Source organism: Caretta caretta, chromosome 2 (assembly GCF_965140235.1).
Source record: "Caretta caretta isolate rCarCar2 chromosome 2, rCarCar1.hap1, whole genome shotgun sequence".
In the NCBI taxonomy this organism is placed as follows: domain Eukaryota; kingdom Metazoa; phylum Chordata; order Testudines; family Cheloniidae; genus Caretta; species Caretta caretta.
In genome coordinates, this window is record NC_134207.1 from 175,449,874 (window position 1) to 175,469,237 (window position 19,364).

The window sequence follows — 19,364 nt, forward strand, 5'->3', positions numbered from 1 at the left end:
AAAAAGGGGGGGGGGTGGGCTGTGCATGACCAACAAAAAGGGGGTGGCTTGGTTCCCCACCTCTACAGGCTTTAGCTCTGTCACACCCATTGTTACCCACCTCGAATAACCCCCTGCACACCCCCCCCCAAGTTCTAATTTCCCTCACAACCTCTTGTCAAATTCTGCCGCTCCCCAAGTTGGCCTCACACCCAAACTTCAGATTCCCATCGCTGCCTTCCCAAAGCCCTCTCCTTCCTGGCACTGACTCCCCCAGCTGAATGTTTCAAATCCAGGACTAGAGGAGAGGAACCAGAGAGCCAAGGCTTTCTCATGAGGCAGGTACCACACGTTGGCTGTGTGCTCACCCACTCCCATAACCCAGTTTGGGCTTGTCAGCCCCAGCCCTGCCATTCTTGCTGTGGTGAAGGAATCTGCCTTGCGCCCTCAGAATGTGATAAGCTCTTGGGACCTGAGCCACTATTGCGTCACTTGGCGCATTAGCTGAGCTGGATTGTGGGGTAACAGGGCACAGCACAGCTGGTGGGCCGCTCAGCTTGGGTAGACCTACAGGTGATAGGACTGCGCACCTACTGCCTAAAAATAGCAGTATGGCTGTGATAGGACAGGCTATATGCCGGACTACAGACTTGGGTGGCTCGCCCTGGCTGCTAGCCATGCATTCATGCTCACACTGCTATATTTACATGCTAGCTCAACTATGTCAAGCTGGGCAGCACTCACCTTGCACCTAGACCTACCCAACTCTTGGGGGGGCGGTGTGGGGGGTAGTGTTGCCCAGTCATATGCCTAGGTGCCTAGCCCTACTCTGGCCCCAGGCTCACCCCACCCAGACCCCCCACTCCACGACCTGGGCAACAGCATGCGGTGCAGGATGGACAGAGCGGGTCACAGCCCGCTGGGCAGATGGACACCAAGAGAGGGTTGGGCAGGCCAGGCAGCTCACGAGCCCTGTCAGGGTTCCCCAGCCTGTGTGCCCATTGAGCCTTGTCATCTGGTGCCTGCTGAGTGGTAAGGGTTGGTGCCCCCCCCACCGCAGGGTCCCAGCTCCAACTGGGCCCCAGTCCTGCCCTGAACCCCAGCTTCAGGCTCTGCTCCCCAGTTCTGTTGCTTCACCCGTGTCCTGCGCTTCCCTTGGTCCTGCCCCCGCCAACTCCAGCCCTTAGCATCTGCCCCCCACTCACGTGATGAGCTAGCACAGTCTGTCGTTGCCCACCCAAATTGCCACTCCTAGCTGGGGAGCACATCTCCGAGCTCTGATGTAGCTGCACCATCGGTTGGGTGGCTGAAGGCAGAGGCCTTGCTTGGTAGAAAAATGTAAGTTTGACAAATGTGTTTAGGCGGGGTAGCTGACTGGGAAGGAGTGCCGTAGGTTTGCCTCATTTCTATCACTTTTGCTTTCCTTAGGGAAGGCTAGATCCCTCTTCTTTTCAATCTAAAATTTAATTTTCAGCCTGCTATTTCTAGTTATTCCCTGATCAAGTCTACTTTGTCATTGCTGTTTACACTCTTCAGCTGTTTGTTAGACTATAAGCACATGTATGGTCCCACCCCACCCCACCCCGTGCCAAGCTACACATGTAAGGGACGCATTTTTCAAAGGTACTGACGCTCCTAAAGATGCAAACAGTCTGCTAATCCAGTTAGGTGCTTAATTCCCATTGATTTCAATGACCACATTAAGCAGTTTTTGTAAATCCCACTGCAGGTTACAGTCACACTGGGGTTTCGGTGCTGCCTTGCCCAACCCATAAGTATTCTATGGCTCCTCCATTTCTCATTGTGGGCATGAACCAAGATACCTAAGTCCAGACACCGGGCCCACACCTCACGCCTGAGCAGTGCTATGCCCAAATGGCCCTTGTGCATCTAGCCCTAAGTGTCGACTCATAACGTTTCTTTTCCTGTGATGCAGGAGGAACTGCTGCTCCCACCATCAAAGCACAGCCCCGCTCCTGCTCATTTTTCAGCTAGAGGCCTAAAACCAGAGCATATTGGTTTTATTATTGGTCAGCAGTAGGCTTTGGCTTTCACACTTGCATTGAACTGTGGTCATTTCAGTGAATCACAGGAGCCAGACATGGAAAAGGTCTTCCAGGCAAATGTAGGTTTATTTCTCGGCCAGCACTGGCCCGTGCTTTCAAGGTTCTGTGCATAGATGGAGTATTCACCTCTTCACCTAGGAAACTAGTCTACAGCTGCTCACTATCAGGGAGCATTCCCTATTCAGCATTACCTCATTATTTACCTTAATTTCATCCCCGCGGTCCTTATTATACCTCCTTGGAGCAACCTTCGTCACTTCTTTAGATCCTTTCACAAAGCTGTAGGGCCTGACGGGCCAGACTTCTTTCACTGCAGTGGAATTACAGAAGCACAGAATTCATGTAGCAGAGCAGCTACTCAGGCCCTTTGGCTTTTATCATGTAACTCCCTGGAGGCCCTGATTCTTCACTACTTCTCACTGTCAATTATGTTGATGCAAAATGGAAGTAAAACGCTCTCTCCCTTTAATGTGGGATAAACAACTGCAGAATGTCCAAGGCAAAGGAGAACGAGGCTCACAGCCCTTTATTTCTATTTAACCAATATGCAGAGTCTTAAGCAGAGGGAGAGAGGTTGGAAATAGGATTACAAAGCTCCCGAAGTATCTGGGCCTCTATGGCGTATCTCGGCATCTATGTTCTTGTTTTGTACAGAACTGAGCACGGGTTCAGTTCTCCATTAGTAATAAATAAATCCTTTAAATGCATCCCTCCCTCTCGCTACCTAATCACTTTTATTTCCCTTTTCTGTGCTCTGTTGCTTTAACAGAATGCAACTTAAATTGAACTTTCTATTGGACCTATTCTAAGCTAACAGCAGAAGCCGCAGGCAGTAGAAGGGCTAATTTCCCCCCCGCCACCATTCCCAAATCACCGTGGGCAAAAGAAGCAATAGATGCACCCAGATCAGTTTTATTTGGAATATATATGAAACATGACCCTATCAAAAGTTATAGGGTTTCTTTTTTCTCCCCTTTTTTCTTTTTTTAAAAATGAAAATAAAGGGAAACAAAATAAAAACCTAGAAACCAAAAGAAGAGAAATATCAGAGGAAAAGCATGCACGCAATCTGTAAACAAGTCCTAGATTTACCTACAGTGCTGCTGTGTTTTCAATTAAGTACCAAACAACTTCACTAGAACAGGAGTTTGACTTCATTGTAAGAGGTGGTTATAATCCCCTAACATTAATAAAGGAAACAATTGGATCACAGAAAAACTTCACCAGAAGTTGAATTTCAATACACAGCATAAGAGTCCACTGGAAAAGGGTTCTACCCAATGTTATCAGAAAAACATCAGTTCTCTTAGACACATTTAATAATCTAAAAGGGTTTAACGACACCTATCTGCTCACATCATAGGGCCTAGTCCGTTAAAGGAAAAAAAATCCCTGGATTCAGTTAAAAAAAAATACAGTGTATACAGAGCCATATTATGTGATTGGCGGCAGCATTACAGTTAGTGTGCACACTAGTTTAGAAAATACATACAATTGAGCACTGCAGGTAATTGGGCCTTTTGACCATGTAATACATATATCTGAAATATTCATAGGGCCTGCATCGCAAACCCACGAGTAGCTGCTGTATCCTTACCACGAGCCCCGGCCAGGAAGAATATTTTAACAGTAATATCCTCTGAACACCATACTGTTGCTGCAATACTTTTGAAATGTATTTTTTTCTTCAGTGTTTCTCAATGTTGGTATCAATGCAAGGGTAATTGGGTGGAAGCCTCTGGCCTGTGTTATACAATTCCAACTAGCTTATCTAATGAGTCCTTCAGGCTTTAGATCTATTAAGCCCATGAGTAAGACTGCAATAGGAGAGTTCACTAAGGGCAAGAGTCTTCTCTCAGGTCTGCACTGCAGGTTTCCCCTCCAATATTCCGTGTAGGCACATAAGTCTCTGTGGAAAAACCATATGGGCAACAAGGAGATCTCAACAGTGGGTGATTAGGTCTCAATCCTGCAAACATTTATGTGCAATATTAATTTTCAGCCCCGAGTACTCACACTGAAGCCTCCTTGCTTAAAGTTAAGCATATAAGTGTTTGCAGGATCTGGCACCTTGGATACCATAGTGATCGGTGCTAGCAAGAGATGTGCAATGATAACGAGATTACAGTAAATTTAGATTCAGATAGGTTAGCTTAGTCAAGATCAGTTGGGTAGAGCAGAGAGGAATTTTGCCTCTCTTGTTTATATCATCACCCCAATATGACACACTAAGACAATCAAAAATATCACACAGAAGGTTTGGTTTGTTATTTAAAGCCAACTCCCTTTTAAATTTGCGAAAAAGAACAACTGAAAATATCAGAATTTGATTCGCTGATTTTTAATCTGCAAAGTAGACTTTAGGGATAAGCAAGAGATCAGGTCAAACTTCATGTTGGAATATAGCACTAAACACAGCACTACAGAAAGGAATGAGCTTTGCCATGTATTGTGAAATCTTACAGTCTCAGTAAGTACGAGTATCTCTTTTTACCCTAAAAAGATAAAGGGATTTGAATGTCACATTCACCACTTCTAAAACACATGTTGAACGTGAGCCAATATGGTCGGATATGATCTGATTTAACTTCCTATGGACTTTACTATAAGTGCAAGTACAAACACAAGGCTTGGTTCTAATCTCAAACCAGACGAACAGAACTGACTTTTCTGGAGTTCCTCTTGGTTTACACCAGTGTAAGCAGGCTTAGAAACATAGCCAGGCTCTTTGGGTTTGCCTATTTGATCATTTAATTCATAGCAAACTGGGGGTGTGAATCTACCCCACACTGATCCACATTAACAACTCCTTAATGACCTTTGACCTACGCCCGTTTCAAAGCCGGTAGATCAAAGTGTTCTATGAAACTGTTACTGTGCATCAGCAGTGTCCATGCGGGCTAATGCCGCTTGCCACAAACTAAATGTTTGTGTACACAAGCCCTTTTAAAGACTGTATTTAGAAAATGCAAAAACAGTCCAGCCTAACAGGTTAGCATTTTTAACCTGTCATCTTTATCCCTTCATTTATTTCTTCTTGAAATCAAGACTAATAGTTATATGCTGAGATGAAATCCAGTGCGAAGGGTAACAGAAATGCTACCACTGGCAGGAATCTTCTGCTTATATTTTATTTGCTAAACAAGTTTAATCCTTTCCTTTGGGCAAAATCTTGATCCAGTTTAAATCAATGGCAAATCTCCCCTTGACTCCAGTGGAACTGAGATTTGGCCCCTTATGACTTCCTGCAAATCATCCACTGGAGTCTATGAAATGTGTTTCTGTGACTAAGAATTCTAGCTCCAATCCCAGACTGGTAAATTACACACAATGGGCTTTGGTGAATGTAACACAATTCAAATGGATGCAATTTCAGTGTATTTATAGCAGGCCAATTCCTCCCAGTTTGTCAGGGTTGTACTGGAATGGGCCCAGAAAGTATTTTCTTCCAGATGTCACACAAGTGTTTATTCTCAACAGAAATTGCGGCTGAGTTAGGACTGCTGGATTTGATCCTTCGAAGGGTAGTTCCACTCGGAAAAGGGACTAAAAAGAGGACGGGGGGGTTCCTGGGTTTATCGGTGCTCGGTATTTTCTGTACTTTCAGATGTGCAGTTTCCAAGCAAAAAGATGTTGTTCTCTGATTGTTAGCCCTGCAAACTCTGAGAACCAAATTCTCACAAATTATCCCCAGTGATAAAGGCTCTGTAGGCTAAATAAGTCCCTCAACTACTTCTGTGCAATGCAGATGTCTTGGGAGTATGTGCTCAGTTACACATGGGCACCCTCAGGCATCCAATGGGATGGCCCCCTGTAACTAATTGGAAGTTAAATAAACATTTCTATAGGTCTTGTGCCAGAAGTTCATAGTTGAGGTGGTTCTTCAGTTCTAACAGCAATAAAAAGCATCATACTTTAATTGGAAACAATCAAAATAAGTGGGAAAATATCTGCAAAAACAACCATTCATAAACACCTCAGGAGAAAAGGTTTTGTTTGTTTGAAGATATTGGGTAGTGGCCACTGCCACTCAAACAACCTCTGAGGAGTATGAGGCAAATACAAATGGGGACATTTTCAGCATGATGAATAGGGACTTATCTGCAAGTGGTAGTTGCATGGACAAAGTGTCCCTGCATTAGGCTCAGAAGCAACCCTTAAACATATGTCCCAGTAAGCTACTGCGCTTAAACCATTGTTAAGAGAAGATTTTCAAATCTCTTGATTGGAGAAGACAGCACCCTTTCATGCTCTCTCTGTGGCTATAAGACAATAACCAAAACCAGTGAGCTAACGTGCTGTATGGAACAAGGACCCAGTCATCACCCAGTGAAGTCGATGACAAAACTCCCAGGGACTTCAAAGGGAGCAAGATTGGGACCCAAGGCCCAGATGGAAGTTCAGTGCCTAAATACCTTGAGGATCTGGGCCTAAGTTCCCATTTTTTCCATTTTAACTTTAGGCCAGAAAACTCTTGTGTATTGAAATATTTCTAAGTAGTTTCTCTACAAGTGTAGATATGTGGCTGGGAGCTGATAACATTTTCCCTGCCACACACAGGTCTGTGTAACATTTAGATCATCAACTATATTTTACAATCTCATCCTTGGCAACAACAACAAAAAAAACCCTCTCCAGAACGTGTCAAAAGGAGAAGAGGAGCTAGGCTTAAGGTGGCAAGTTCAGAGTCCAGGTGCAGGTGGAAACATTGCAGACCTGCTCATTCATGATTTCTTGGACCCACATCTTTTATAGAAGTGAAGCTCTCAAGTGGGACTCGTTCCAAACAGAACCCACTGCCATGACTTGACTTCCTCGCTCACTCAATGGCTTCCATAACATCCTGTCCCTTTTCTGTGTCTCAGAACAGAGCTTTCCTAGAAAACCACAGACCATGAGGTTGGTGGTCACACTTCTCATAAATATCTAACCCTGACTCTTTCCTCCAACTCACTCCTTCTCTCCTTTCTACTCTAGTAGAATACCACATTCATCTACCGGGTTTTAGGAGAGTGTGCATCACTTTGTGGTTGCATAAAGCTGCTACCGTATTTTGCCACAATGCATTAATATACACCTTTGAAACAATAAATAAAGGGAAAATGTACTGGATTTAAATATAGGTTTCCATTAAAAGCATTTAAAAGACCTTGCTTTAGTTTTGAATACATCAAAATGAAAATTCACCCCCTACTACAAAAAAAATCATCCCTTGCAAGTAATGTTAATGGGGAGTGTGTGTAGGGAGAGTTAGAGAACTAGCAAGTGTTCGGATGGGCAGAGGCCCTCTACCCCAGTCACTTTGCAATGGCACCTGCTTCTCACAGAGTCAGGTAACAGAGCTGCCGAGTTGTTACGTGGAGGATTTCACCACCTGCTCATATGGGGGTGGGGGTGCGTTGCAGTAAGAGGGTGGAGGTGGGTACACTGGATTCCCTGGTGGGGAGTTGGGCTGGACATGGAAAGCCATAGCCATGGGGTTCATCACAGGTCCTCCTGGATCCGTGTAGTATGGCATCCCTGGTTGCTGTGATCCTAAAAGAAATGGAGCAAAAATACATTAATTTACAAGGCAACGGTAAATTTACAAAAGACAGGCTAGTATGATGCTGCTCCAATGCTGGGGAAAGCACAGATATGCTCTTCTCTAAAGGCAAATGATATATAGTAGGTTTTAACTGAAGTATGTGACACATGGCCAAGACAATGCACAAAAGTTGTTGCCATCTGACGGCTGCCCAGTCACATGAGGTTGGTGGTCTCAGTCCAGTGGGCAGCGGTTGACACCATAACAAATCACCCTCACATTTACTAGCATCCTGGCTGGGAGTCTCAGAAGACAACTGAAGGACTGAATGGACCCAGAGACGGAACTACCTTTCACCCCCTAAAGGTGCTTTCTCCAGATCACACGCACTGGGGATGCTTGCCCAGTCACTGCTTCTTCTGTGGATAGAAGTGTTCACTTTCCAGGGCTGTTGAACCTGCACCAAATTTAGGAGCACTAAATTCACTTTGTAGAGAAAATACACCATAGGATCTCAGCCTACACTCAGAGCCTTTAACGCATGTACTCTATATTCAGTTGCCTGCGGATACTGTTTGAATACAGTAAGGACATATCCCCAAGGATAAATCCCCAAGATCCCCAAGAAAAATGAGATGGAAACCCTAGAACATGTATTAATGTACTTAGCTGTGTCAGCAAGAAACAACATTCCGATCAGCAAACATTAAGGGCCCAATTAATACCAACATGCTTGCTAATAAGGCTGTTCTGTGATTCTTCACTAACCTAATTGCAACATCTTTGACATGAGCAATTAGCGTAGGCCAGAGAGAACAGAGAACAAACATGGTTGCTCTAGGCCCAAGGAAACTTTGATTCCATTGACATGCTGTCAGTTCATTTAGGCACAAAACTTCAACTAGCTCAAAGGGAAAAAAACGTAAACACACAACCAAAGTAATATCAAAGAACATATTAATAAATCATTACACCTAATGACAAAGGAGAGTAAGTCACTAAAAGCAGCATTTTGAATATGATGAAAAAGAAGCATTAGTCAAACACCAAGCTACTGCCTGGAAAGTATGATGATTAGTATTATATTACAGTAGTGTCTAGAGGCCCCAGCTGAGATCAGGAGCCCACTGTGTCAGGTGCTATACAAAGACTTCGTAATACACAGTCCAATAGGTGCTGGAACTAAGGGTGCACGGGTGCTGCAGCACCCACTGGCTTGAAGTGGTTTCCATTATATGCAGGGTTTACAGTTTGGTTCAATGGTTCTCAGCACCCCCACTATACAGATTGTTCCAGCACCCCTGCACAGTCCGTGCCTCAAAGTGTTTAAATCTAAACAGACGATGGCTTGGAGGTGGAAGGCAGGCACAGAGACGTGAAGTGATCTGTCTGAGCTCAAACAGAAAGCCAGTGGCAGAGCCAGGAACAGAACCTAGGATGTCCACGTCCCAATCCAGCGCCCCACCCACAACGCCTCTCAATTGCAGTAATTAGAACTGGTAGTAAAAATTCCAATGACATTTTTTTTTCCATTGAAATTTGAAGATTCAGTAAAATCAAATTGCTTTGCAGAGCTGGTTCGATTTCACCCAAGTCCTATTGGAAACCTTTTTGGATACCTGCCGGCGTGTCCACCTGGCTCTGCAGTAGTCCGCATGCCTCAGAACTGGGAGAACCCAGGGCTTCCAGGGCCTGGGGCTCCCAGGCAGTCTGCCAGACAGACATGTATCCATGTACCTTTGTCTCCTTGTTCTTTGTACTCCCCCACTGATCTGTCTATATCCATCTGTTGTCTCTTGTTGCATACTTAGATCGTAAGCATGTTAAGGCAGGGGCTGTCTTTTTGTTATGTTTGTAGAGTGCCTAGCACTATGGGGTACTGAAGCTCCTCAGCACTATGGTAACAAATAACACCACCACCATCACTAGACAGGATGGAGAGCTGGGGGTCGGTAGTTTTCTGCGTGGCAAATAGAAAGATGGGATTAGGCAATGATGATTCTAGGCAAACGTTCTAAGGCTTCATCCATCTTTCCATTTACTTCACTGCCACAAGCCCTTCCTCCCCTCCCCTGGCACAATGCCCACTAGCAAACCTTCATTCCTAAGGGAATAAATTATATTCCTGGTGATAGCTACCTGAAAATTAGCAAGTTTAACCAAAGATGATATTATAGCCAAATCTGAGTAAAAATACCTCTTTAAGATGGAGCCTCCTTACAGTGGTGCAAGAATTCACACTGCAACGGATCACAGGCAGTTTAGAGCTATAATAATCAAACTTCCTTCTGTCTGGATCCATGCAGCATGACAAGAACAGCAAGGGCCACATTTTCAAAGAAGGGACCACTGGATGTACCTACCTATCAGCTGTGCCTGCCAAATGCTGTATGAGCACATCAGTTGGCATTTGTGCATGCCAGGGTGGGGTTCTATGAGAGAATACACACACTGTTTCAGGTGCATCTGTGATTCTTCCTTGGGCAGACTGGCCCCAAGAGATCTAAGCCAGTACACCCAGAAAAGCTGAACAGCCCAGACCTGCTGCTGGTTAACTATCTCCTCTCAGGGCCTGATCCAACTTCCATTTTGTGTTTTGTAAATTGCTCTTGGGAGAGGTTTTGGTACTAATTTGCCGACATTGATTTTGTTTGCCCCCGTCACATATGCTACAATTACAAATAAATAGCTTTGGGGGTTTGCTTTTCTTATTACTTTATTTTTAAACCAAGATCTTTGTCTAAAATCTTCCAAGATACAGAAAAATGCACCTGGTATTTTACAATGTACTGAATGGTGTTGCCTCTTGGACTGCATCTCAAGCTCACAAGCCCCCTTTAAGACAGACAAGTGTGAAGCCCAATCCAGCTCCAGCTCAAGTCAATACAAGTCTCATTAATATTACGGGACGGGATTTCTTAGCACAGAGTAAGATTAAGAAATGTCGAATTCACAAGGCACTTCATTCATCACATGCCAATAATGAAATCTGGGCCCAGAACAACATGGAAATTTATGATCAAATGAAAAACTATGTGGTACCCAGAGAATCAGAGACATTATACTCCCATTAAGAATGACTGGAGATAGCTTCAAACTCTAGATATCATAATGATCATAATAGGATAAGAATGGCCATACTGGGTCAGACTAGTTTCCTATCTCTGATAGTGGCCAATGCCAGAAGTTTCAGAGAGAAGGAATAAAACAGGGCAATTTCGAGTGATCCATCCCCTGTCGTCCAGTCCCAGCTTCTGGCAGTTGGAGTTTTAGGGACACATGGAACATGCAATTACGTCCCTGACCATGTTGGCTAATAGCCATTGATGGTTCTATCCTCCACAAACTTATCTAATTCTTTTTTAAATCCAGTTATACTTTTAGCCTTCACAAAATTCCCTGTAATGAGTTCCATAGGTTGACTGTCCATTGTGTGAAGAAGTACTTCCTTGTGTTTATTTTAAACTAGCTGCCTATTAATTTCATGGGTGGCCCTTGCTTCTTGTGTTATGTGAAGGAGTAAACAACACTTCCCTATTCACTTTCGCCATCCCATTCATGATTTTATAGACCTCCATCATAAATCTCTTTAACTGTCTGTTTTCTAAGTTGAACAGTCCCCGTCTTTTTAATCTCTCCTTATATGGAAGCTGTTCCATACCCCTAGTCATTTTTGTTGCCATTCTTTACACCTTTTCCAATTCTAAATGTTTTTTGTTTTTGAGATGGGGCGACCAGAACTGCATGCAGTATTCAAGATGTGGGCCTACCATGGATTTATACAGTGGCATTATGATATTTTCTGTTTTATTATCTACCCCTTTCCTAATGGTTCCAAGCATTCCATTTTCATTTTTGACTGACGCTGCACATTGAGCAGATCTTTTCAGGGAACTATCCATGATGACTCCAAAATTTCTGATCAATAAAAATCTACTGAATATAGTCTCAGCAATTAAAAAGTTATGCCCTCTAGGAACTTTGCAGGGTTTGTCTGTGGGAATACATCAAGTTCTTTCCTCCTCTCTCTCTTTTTACATGGCAAAGCTGAGTTAACAGAACGAAGTGGTCAAGGAGCAGCAGTTTCTCCTTGGTGCCTTGCTTCCTACTTTGTAAGGAAAGCAGCCCCCATGGATTTTCCATTTGATCACCAATTTCCATGCCTCAGTGGCCTGGGGATTCAGTATGACAACAGGATGGAACCCAGAGATACCTTGAAGCGTTACACACTACTTAATGCTTTTTCAGAGTGAGTTTTTATTCCCTAAGTATCAAAGCGAGATGGGCCTAAGCCATAAACTGCTGATCCAAACATCCATGGAGCTTGCGGTGTCTGGATCTTGCATTTGGCCCATTCAGGGGTTAAGGTTAGGGGAAGCAAGTTGGGAGCACAACTCCTTCCCTGCAAACAGATAGGAGCGCTTCTTCTCCATCCTGCCTTGGGTGAGTAGCACTTCCCAGACAGCTTCCTCTCTTCCTCTGCTGGGCAATGAAAGCTCCTGCCCAGTTTCTATCCAGTGTAACCACTGGTCCCATTATAGAAATGGAGTCGAGCCCTAGAGATTGGATTGGGAACTGGATCCAAACCCAAACTTCCCTAAAGTGCAGGGGTGTTTGGGCCTATGTCTACGATTACAGCAGTGTTATTTTTCTTAAGTATTTTGCCACAAAGCTGGTGCTTGCACATTTCAGCATTTTTGCTCACTTTTCCTTCCACAAAGGAAACTCGGGCGAGGAGTGGGGGAACTCCTTGCATTTTGCAATTATTATTGTTAAAATGTCTTGCATAACTACATCATAGTAACCAATTTATTTCCACACTGGTATTCAGATCAGTGATACTTTCAATAAACCCAATAGCAAAATAAGGGCTGGATCCTGACCTTCTTGCAGGATCAAATCCCAGGTGTTTACTTTTATTGTTTAGTATATCAGAACTATTCAAGCCCATTAGACCTTCAAAAATGGAGTGCTAAGCAGCCACAAATCCATTGGACTTGATGCGAGTCGTAGGTGCTCAGCACCTCTCAGGCCCGAGCTGTGCTTTATTTTAAAGGACAAGCATGGTCAGAAACGCAGAAGAATTCAAAGTAGCTGGGACTGAGACTCATATGAGAGAGACTGAGAAAGCACTTAATTTGTAAGTACCTAATCTAAAGCGCACCAAAGCCAATGGGAAAGACTCCCATTGATTTCAACAGGCTTTTGATCAGACCTTAAGATTTTTAAAAAAAATTAAAATCATGTGGCATAAGTAGGACATTAAAAGACTTAACTAGATAGCTATTTTCTATTTCCACATGACTTCTGCCATGTGTGGATCATTAAGAATCATTAAACATACTTGCCAATCCAGCCATGTGATCCAACCTCTGGGTTATTTCCAAGACTTATAATATTTTTTTAAAATTTTTTCCTATCATCTCAGGAAAGAACTACCTAAACTATCTCATTAGGAAAAAGTGTGATTGGTAAACAAAATATGAGTGTGTGTTTTTTCACACTGAATGGAATGTTCTATGCATTTAACACATTTAACAAATGAAAGAAAGAAATACCTTAAAGAGAAAAATAAAAATAAAAGGGAGTGTCTGAGAGTATGAGTGAGGGGGAATCCTTTTTTATGACACAGTTAGCTCTCTGACTGAAAGAGAGTATGTATGCATATGCATAAGGATGTGGATAACACTGAGCAGGGGTATTTCCAGAACTTATGCAGTGTATCTGTGTAGAGTAGGATATGGTAGAGGTTGGAAAGTCTGAACTTAAACTCTCTGTGTGACCTGCTGTTTGTGATTATGTGACTGGTTGGAACATTTTCAATTAACCTTTTTTCATTGAAATATGCTGCTTTGTTGAAGCTGAAATGTTTTGCGAAGATGTATAAATTTTGACAAAGTTTTCATCAGGAAAGTTTCTGAGGTTCAGAGTGGACTCTCCAGTCACTTTCAGAGAAAGAGAGACCCCAAATGAAACCCTGACCTTTCCAATTGGAAGACAGATGTTTTGACACAATATCTGTTTTGTGAAAACGTTGGAAACATTTTGGTTCCATTCCAATGCAGAACGACAAATTTTGAAACCTAGAAAGCTGTCAAGAAATGGAATAATAATCCTGCAGCCAGCTCTATCTGTGAGGCAATGTACTCCAGGTTGGGAGCAGAGGGATGCCTTAGGGTATGTCTACACTGCAGCTGGGCGTGTGATTTGCAGCTTGCATTCACGTACCTGTGCTAGCTGTACTCTAGCTAGCTAAAAATAGCAGTGAGGACGTATCAGTGTGAGCTTTAGCATGGAGTGCACAAGTCTGTCTGACCTTCGTGGGTACAGACTCGCTTGTGCAGCTGACGTGAAGCTCACACCACCATATCCTCACTGCTATTTTGAGCTAGCTAGAGTCCAGCTAGCATGGGTATCACTACATGAGCAGCCATTCACACCCGTAGCTGCAGTGTAGATATACCCTTAGGGAGGGGGAGAGGAGTCAAAATCTCTTCACCAGGTATGTTGATGCTCATGGATATGGAGTGGTGTGGGCAGTGAGCAAGGTGTATATAAAAGTGTCTCCGTTGTGGCTGCCAGAGTGTGACAGGTACGTGTGGGTGTGAATTTAGGTACAGCTGCAGACCCATCATCTGCAGCTAGAGAGGGTCTCGTAACTGGAGGGGACCGGGTTCAAGAAGTCCCACAGAGCATGCATGCCCTTTGAAAGGCTCTCTGGGTGGGACTGTTTAGGGGACAGGATAGGGGTAGGCTGAGGGGAATGGAGGAGCTAGTTGATCCACTACTGTACAGATCCTTCAGACTTCCTCAAAATCATAGTTTGACAATTGAAAAATACTGAGACTGATAAGGAAGAAGTAGCGTTTTCCACTTCTAAAGCAGTATTCCGTAACATGGAGGGCACATCAAAAATGGAAAAACCACAGTTAGGTTATACTGCAGAAGGAAAATATTTGGTTGTTTCATTCTGGCAAAGGTATTTTCTAGTATATTGTACCAACTATGGGAAACCGTTCCTTATTATTCATATAAAAGAGGGACATCATTGCTAATGTGGCATTGACTACTGCTCTGCGTATGTTGCAATGGGATTAACTGTTTTCCTATCTTGTTTGCATTCATGGAGATAAGTTACAAAACCAGTGGGGGAAGAATTGTCTAGAAGGGATTAGTAAAAGAAATGCAAAAATTCTTTTGAAAGAGAATTGTGAGCACTGTGATTGCCTTTCTGTTCATTCTTCTGAAGCACCTGGCCACGGTCAGAATACAAAAAGAACAGGAGGACTTGTGGCACCTTAGAGACTAACCAGTTTATTTGAGCATAAGCTTTCGTGAGCTACTTCATCGGATGCATTCAGCTCACTTCATCGGATGCATTCAGAATACAGGATACTAGGCTAGATGGACCATTGGTCTGACCCATTCTTATCTCCTACTGGATCTCGGTAGTACTGGTGTACATTCAAAACCGGCGCAACATACTTGAAGCGGAATTGGAACCCACATCACCTGTGGTGAATTAAACTAGTGCAACAGCTACTCCTAGCTAAAATCACACCTTTTTAAAACGTTTCCTGTGCACACAGAAGAAATTAGGCTAGCAGATAAGTAGTCTCTAACCTGCTGCGGTGTTGGCTGGTTGTCTGGTGTAGGATACATTAAAAGTAGGTTCTTCTCCGAGTGGCGGAGGGTACATCCGCCTTCGGATGAAGAAACCAGCTCCGCAGCAGAACAGGACGCCCATCATCAGAAGGAACCTGAGCCAAAGGAGGAGGAAAAGTCAAACTTGGAGATGGCATCCATCTAAAGTGCAGGGTCCCAGGGAGCTGGGGTTGTTGAAAGATTCATAGATAAGAGAGACCAAGATCGTTACCCTCTAACTATCAGCTACCATATGCTGTTATCAGGATTTTCTGAAAATATTATTCCTTGAAAGCAGGACCGCACACACTGAGACACCTCTGTATGGCAGCACGTAGTTGCTATTTCTAAAGTGACTGAGGAGATTTTGTTCTTAGGAGTGTTTTTATTCATACAGTGGTTTTCCAGTGTATTTTCTCTTATTAGCTTTCAGGAACAATAGTGATTATGCCAGCAGAGCTGGGAGATTACTGTCTTCTTCCTGTAACTCTGGGGTTATGGGCTCATATGTCCCCTTCTGCCACCTCTTTACCTCACCTAAGATTTCCTTGAATCAGAATTGCAAATAATATTGATGGAAATAAATGACTTAGGTCCACGTGCCCCTTCTTTAGAATAAGGTGTACCAGAGGGGATTTCTTTGGAGCATAGCCATGCCATTCCTTAAACTGACCAGAGGGGTCACTGTTGAACAACCCAAATGCTGCTCTCTCCGCCCCAAATACTAAGTAGGTTTGCTCTGCAGGGCTCCCTTCTGGCTGATGGAGAGAAGCGCTGAAGGTACAAAAGTTGCATGGCAGCATAGACCACTGGATGTGATGGGCCAAATTCTAAACTGGTGTAAAGGAGAGCAGAATTTGGTCCCACATCACCAAGCCAACATTCATAAATTCCCTTTTGGCTCTGTTATTTTGAAAGTGTTTATCCTGAACATAATGGCTGAGATTTGCAAAACTGCCTTGGGGATTCAGATGCAGACATCACATTCAGTTAAATGTGAACAGTGCATCTAAATCTCCTATGCAGCTTTGAAAATCTCAGCCTATATATATATATTACTTTTAAATGTTAACTATATAAAATACCCAGGCAGGAAATGTGGTGGTTTATAGGGCTTGCTTAAAATGAGGCAAGTATGGGATCCATGTTCAGAAAAAAAGTCCTAACCTACCAAAAATACCAGAGTCGCTGGATAGAGAGGGCTCTTACGCAGCATCTTGACCCACAGCAATCTTCATAGGAGCGACATCTACATAGGAATAAAGAGAAAAGGACATTTAGGGAGGGTTTTGTCACTTAAAATAGAAATGCATCATATCAAAATCTGGCGCCAAGGGGGGAATATAAACTCAACAGTAAAATCTCTATCAAATCCAGTTATTGCAAACTGACAGTACAGCATCTAAACACAGAGACAGAGAAGTCAATGACTCAGATGTAATTAGATTCACGGCCAGTGGTATCATTTTTGACCTCACAAATCTGGAAGGAAACATGTTACATTGTTGCCCTGGTGCTACAAAGCACAGCTGGGGTTCTCTCAAAGCAGTGAGTGGTTCTCAACCTATTTACCATTGTGGGCTGCATCTGTAGCTCTCTGTGTGTTACGTGGGCTGCATCCACACAACACATATACTACCTGTATGACCCTGAGGATGACACATTGGCTGCAGCTGTGTGCTGATTGGACCGCAAGCAACCCGCAGGTTGAGAACCACTGCTCTGGAGAGTGGAAACACTGCTAATTTGGGGCTGTAAAGGACCAGCATCAGTATCACCATAGATAGTAACAGAGGGCCTGATTGTCCTCTCAACTGATCCTGGGCTTACACCACGGATGTCGCTGGAGTTGCTCCTGACTTACACCAGTATAAAAATCAGACCCATGGCATCACTGTCACTTTAATACAAAGATTCACACACACACACACACACACACACATTCTGTGAATAGTAATCCGTATCCGACTCCTACAGTCAGACCTAGGCAACAGTCCAACTGACTTGAGTAAGTACTTGCTAAGGATTGCAGTATTCAGTTACTGGTTCATATGTTCAGACCTGTTGTATAGGGTTTGGGGTTTTTTTGCCATTCATAACATTACCGTACATTATTCAAACAGCCTTCTTCTATGCCCCCTTTTAAGCCTCCTAAGATGACTGGTTGGAGCACTTAATTTTATACAGTGGAGCTTGTTGAAGAGCAGTGGTTTTCAACCTGTGGTCTTTGGACCCCTGGGGTCTGCAGACTATGCCTAAGGGGTCCACGAAAGGTTATCATTACCATAGAACAGCGGTTCTCAACCTGTGGTCTGCAGACTAGGTCTAAGATTTCCAAAGGGGTCAGCACCTCCATTGGAAATTTTTTAGGGGTCAGCAAATGAAAAAAGGTTGAAAACCACTGCTGTAGAGGAAAGCAGCATCGCTGCATTTCATTCCAGCACATGAACAATGCAGACACTGAATGTCAAGCAGTTTGGATTTTGTTCACTGCCAACAGACCAGAAGTATGAGATCACAGCAGTGAGATTACTGATCCTTTGCAACTGGCAGAGTAAGCCTCCTTGTATTATTACCATATCTGCAAATGAAAAAAAACTCGCAACATTATTTTGGCTTCTTAGAGTGCAAAGCTGTTAGGAGAAAAATGGAGGGGGGGGGAATCCCAAAACCCACAGAGTTCATTCCATGCAGCTTTTTCTCCGATGAAACTTGGAAGAAAAACCCATTAAAGACTCAGGAAAAATCATCATTTAGTTTATACAGTTTTATTAAATGAAAAAAAAAAGTGATACACTTGAACTCCCAGCCAAGATTTTTCAATAGTGGATTTCAAAAAGCCAAGAGTCCTATGCCATGCATTTAACTAGCAGACTTTCTCCTATAAACACATGTCAATCTAGCATTTTATATGGAAAAAACAGTTTTGAAAATATTTTAGCACTATCCATTGAAAGGGTAAGGAAAAGGTCACAAATGCTGAAGCCAGCACATGTGTTCACAGGTGCTACTTCCAGCAGCAGCAAGAAAAGTAGCCAGATGCTAAGATGAAAAAAAAAATGGACAGAGATAACTTGGAAGCTGTGATACATGGACAGTCTACGGGGTTAGCTGACAAAATTTGCCCTTGGATGCGAATATGATTCAGATTGCCATATCCAGATAAGACAAGAGAAGAATAATCAGCAACTGCATTGAACTGCTTTAATATGCCCAATGTATGAATTTAATTTGAGCCAAATTTTCAAAAAGTAGAAGCTAGGTTTGTGCTTGTGCACTCACGTTTGCATGTAAAAAATCAATTGGTTAACTGCATGCACAATTACCCATTTACATGCTCAATTAACAAATCTGCATTCACAAATGCAGGTGAATGCACATAGGCTTCAGGCTCTGCTGTTTGAAAATTGGCTCCCTTGTCCTTAGGGATTATTTCTGAGCAGATGACATGCTACGGCTAAGGAGAAGAGGAGGATGCTATTTGATGTTAGAGAATTTCAAATACACAAAGAGCAGCTGTTATGCAAGAGAAGGTGGTAGAACAGTCTTCCAATGACTCTGCAGAAGTTTCTTGGGCAAGCCCGGGTGTCTGAAACATCAACCAGCTGATAGTGCCTAGTAGGATTTTTAAAAGAGCCTAGGTGCCAAACTCCTATTGGAACTGGCTGTTTAGATGGGATTTTCAAACATCCCAAGATGCCAAGTCCAATAAGAGTCAGGCACCTAGGCTGTTTTGGAAAATCCTACTAGGTGCCTATCTGCATCTTTAGGTGCTGCCACTAAAATGTAAAGAACCTATCAAGAATAGAGAAAAATATTTTTCTTTATTCTTTCAGCTTGCTTACTTTTAGTATGAGACAGCCCTTTGTGTACAGTCAGTGTCATTGTTCCCCTGGTATAGTCATTAGCTAGTCATTTTCCCTTTTCGTTTGGATGGGTTTTTCCACACAGCAAACGGGGACAGACACACATTTTTAAAACAGGAAACTATGGTTATTAAAACCACAAGAATTGACGGGGGTCTCTAGGCTAGCTGTAATGCCCAAAACAACTTTTAATTCTTTTCTTTTTAAACTGACAGGGTTGCAAGTTGGCAGTGTCTCTTTTACTTCTCTGTGCCTCAGCTCCCCTACCTGTAAACCAGGGAG

General features: G+C 43.2%; 1 protein-coding gene across 1 annotated transcript in view; it reads right to left on the reverse strand.

Annotated features, from left to right (window-relative positions):
* Nucleotides 1–2,941: 2,941 nt before the first annotated feature.
* The window catches only part of VOPP1 (VOPP1 WW domain binding protein), an 83,773-nt gene continuing 67,350 nt past the window's right edge, over nucleotides 2,942–19,364 (reverse strand). The window contains exons 3-5 of the mRNA XM_048839095.2: nucleotides 16,388–16,465; nucleotides 15,196–15,332; nucleotides 2,942–7,580 (exon numbers count right to left, since the gene is read on the reverse strand). Coding sequence (XP_048695052.1) covers nucleotides 7,399–7,580; nucleotides 15,196–15,332; nucleotides 16,388–16,465 — 397 coding nt within the window. The 3' untranslated portion in view covers nucleotides 2,942–7,398. The remainder of the gene's footprint in view (nucleotides 7,581–15,195; nucleotides 15,333–16,387; nucleotides 16,466–19,364) is intronic.